Consider the following 3,706-nt stretch of genomic DNA (forward strand, 5'->3'; position numbering starts at 1 on the left):
GCGTCACACTTGATTTTTTAACCTCGTTTGTTTCATAGGGAGAACTTTTAAGTTTAACAAGTATAAATATTGCCCTTCGCTTGTCCCGTAAGTAACATTTTTAACTTTTTACCTTAAAAGATTACCCATAGAACAAGTTGAGATAAAAAATCAAAATCATTTATTTGTAAGGTTATTGAGTGTAATTTCCTATTATAAATATATGGTTAGATCCTCTCTTCATTTAGTGTGGAAACATATCATTAAGATTTTCAACTCCTTGTATGCAATTTTTCCATATATCAATGCAAGACCATTTTATTTTAATTATTAAAAGTGGATCTAGATCTCCTCAATATTCGAAGCAACTTCTCGTCGTACAATGAACAAATAGAATATTTGAGACAATTAACATGGCTACCAACCCACTCGTTAAGTCAAACAAGCAGATCACAGTTCTCCAAAAATAAAAATTATTAAAAGAACAAGAGTTATAGTTTAATTAAAGGATGTTAGTAATTATATGGCTAATAAGCAAAATATTTATAGTCTAGCAATGTAATTAACAGACTATAATTCGTAAAAATTTTAAATTGGATAAATTAACAGACTATAATTAGTAAAAAGTTTATACTCTAGCAATGTAATGAGTAAAAAATTTATACTTTAGCAATGCAAATTGACATGGAAGGTTAACTTTTATGGGTAAGAGATCCGTCTTTTACACGTAAGAGATCTAAAAATATCATTTTCTTAATTTTAAAATTATAAAAGGGCATGATGTACAAATAACAACTATAATTATCACATCAACTTTGTTATAAAGAGTTACATATGTAGTGATAACTTTTTTTTACAGTCAACCATCTCTATAACAGTTTCGTTTATTTCAATATTTTTTGGTTGTTACAGTGAAGTGTTGTTATAGATGAAATATATTATAACATAACATAAAAATTAATTATGAGAAAAATTAAACTTTTATAATGAATAATTATTATATAAAAATATTGTTATACGGACGTGCACTCGACTCTAACTCTTAATTAAGACCACTAGGGAATCTTTATATTTGATATCTAAAGACATCTAAAACACGCGCGCACACAGAGACAAACTCACAGTGCTAACGGGCTTCTACTTAATTCCATAAATTACGTCAAAATGCAAAATTAAAGGTTGATGAAAGTTTGAGTACTTCAAAGTTCAAACTAATGATATTGCAATGATGTTAAAAATTCCGATAACAGGTTTGTAAAAATTTGATATTTAAAAGCTAGATATATGATAAAATATCAAATTACATATGTAGCAAATAATTAATAGAAACATAATATCATGAAAAAAAAGGTAACATAAATAATTGAATATACTCCATCTAGTAGACAAAGAAGAAAGAAATTTTTTTTACTGACAAGTAAAAGAGAAAACTTGAGAATTTCTTTCAAACCAACAAATGTCTATTCTGTCTTTTACATATTTCAACTTTCTTTTTCTTTTTCTTCTTCAAAATTCTAATCTATCCTTTTGGAGAATTTTTATTTTGAAGAAGACCACCAAAATTTTCTGCCATAGCCATTTCTTTTTCAGCCACTTTAGCTTCTTCTCTGAATTTCTTGTAAATATCATTCTTGTAAAAATTCCTAGTCCTTAACACCAAAATTATTGACACAAGAGCTCCAAGAATTGTAACTGCTGTGATAATAATAAATGCTAACTTGAAACATTCAGCCCCAATACATTCCAAATCTTCACCAATTTTCCTACTTCTTCCCAATGCCTTCATCTGTTTTTCTGCTTCTTTATCATATAAATGTCCAGCCACCCTTACATTAAGCACATATGCACCAATTGGACTTGCCACTGATCCAAAATTATACAAAGTTGAGTAATATTTCAACCCAAAAAGCTCTGAAATTATGGCATATAACAATGGCCATTGTGCTCCAAAGCAAAATCCTATGACTATAGATGCAATATAAAGGCCACCGCGGACGTCGAAAGCAATGAGAAGATGGCCAAGACAGGAGATTATAAGTGTTATTGTGAGCATAAGGGGTCTAGGAAATTTGTATTTTGACAAGAAATGTTCTGAGAGGAAACCAGACACAACTCTTCCTAAATAATTCCATATACTTACAAGGGACACAAATGTACTAATGCTTGTTTTTGGATAGCCAAGTGATGTTCCAATTTGTCCCAAGTTGTCTATTGCTGTTAATGTCCCTCCAACACCACAAATCGTCGCGAAAAATAGAATTAACATGTCAATACTAAAAAGGGTTTGTAGTATAGTGTAGTCCTCTCCTCTATCCGGTGCACGAAAAACTGTTTTCCAACAAGAAACTGTTTCTTGGTTTTTTGAAGTGGATGCTCTATTTGCAGTGGCAGAAGAGGGTGTTTGTGGCAGAATTTGGGGTTGAGCAGATTCACAATTTGGCTCCTCAGTTACCAATTTGACTTGTGAAATACTTTCCAATGCTTGTTTCTTGGCTTTCCAAGAATCAACTTCTTCTTTTATAACAATACCAAGTGGTAAACAGAGGAGAAACAGAACAATAGCTGTGCTCAAACCATACTCACTTTGTTTAAATTCAAGTTTTTTTTGAAGTATGATAATCAACATGAGAAATCCAGCAAGGCCAAGAGATATATACAGAAACCTATAGAAAACTTTCATCTCATGTGCAATCCGAACAACTTTCATAACACGAATTATACGTAGAAACACAAAAGAAACAACAGCAGGAAGCCAACCAATAAGCAGAATAAGAGACTTAGATTCATTACCATAAATTGCATGGTAAATTTGTGTCAACATTGCACCACTTAAGCCAACATAACCCTTAAGAAGTCCAAGAACCGCGCCACGGCTTTCTGGGAAATTCTTGACACAAGTGACTAAAGCTCCAGTATTGGCAAAAGACTGAGAATTTGCACCAATACAAATGTACACACACATATGCCAAACTTTAGGTGTTGGAATTTTTTTGGTCACAGCTAGCCAAATCATGAAGTAACCAAAAAAGTTAAGGATTGCACCAACTGAAAGAACTACCCAAGGGGGTGTTACTTCATTGATTAGACCAGAAAGGACACCAACATTGGACCCTAAATCTTTGAAAAAACTGAGTAAATTAAGGGTGGTCTGATCATATCCGAGCGAAGTTTTGATATCACTAGAGTATATACCAAAAATGTAAGTGGCACCAGAGGCTGATAAGATTAGAACAGTGGCAAATACCATGAACCATCTTCCAGTGAAGACTTGTAGTGTTAGGCTTCTCATATTGGCTAGACCAGAACCACTACCTTCGACACCATAGGCCATGTTTTTTTAGTTCTTTGATAGAATGATACAACATGGGATCTTAGAACGAGGCATGTGCATATATATATATATATATGGTTTAAGTATATGAACTGACGGTGTAGTATTGCAATTGAAATTTGAGCTGATTATAACATGTTCTTACTCTTGGAGCAACTTATAAGTTGTCTCCGTATCACCTATATGTCAGAAGTTCGACAGTCATTAATGCTTGTATTATGGTAGGTTGTATGCATCACATCTCTTGGGGTGCGATCCTTCCCTGGATCCTGCGTGAATACGGGATATGTTGAGCATCGGACTGCCCTTTTCTATAACAAGTTCTTACTCTATCTTCTAGGTTATCATATCAAGATTCATAAAAAAAAGTTAACTGTTGTAGGTCAACTTAATCAA

General features: G+C 32.8%; 1 protein-coding gene across 1 annotated transcript; it reads right to left on the reverse strand.

The window, feature by feature from the left end:
- Window positions 1–1,357: 1,357 nt before the first annotated feature.
- On the reverse strand, window positions 1,358–3,355 carry LOC104094596 (protein NUCLEAR FUSION DEFECTIVE 4-like). Its single transcript, XM_009600559.2, has one exon. It carries the CDS (start codon window positions 3,308–3,310, stop codon window positions 1,499–1,501), a length of 1,812 nt encoding a protein of 603 aa, XP_009598854.1. The 5' UTR covers window positions 3,311–3,355; the 3' UTR covers window positions 1,358–1,498.
- Between the last annotated feature and the right edge of the window lie 351 nt (window positions 3,356–3,706).

Source organism: Nicotiana tomentosiformis, chromosome 5, assembly GCF_000390325.3.
Source record: "Nicotiana tomentosiformis chromosome 5, ASM39032v3, whole genome shotgun sequence".
Classification (NCBI taxonomy): Eukaryota; Viridiplantae; Streptophyta; class Magnoliopsida; order Solanales; family Solanaceae; genus Nicotiana; species Nicotiana tomentosiformis.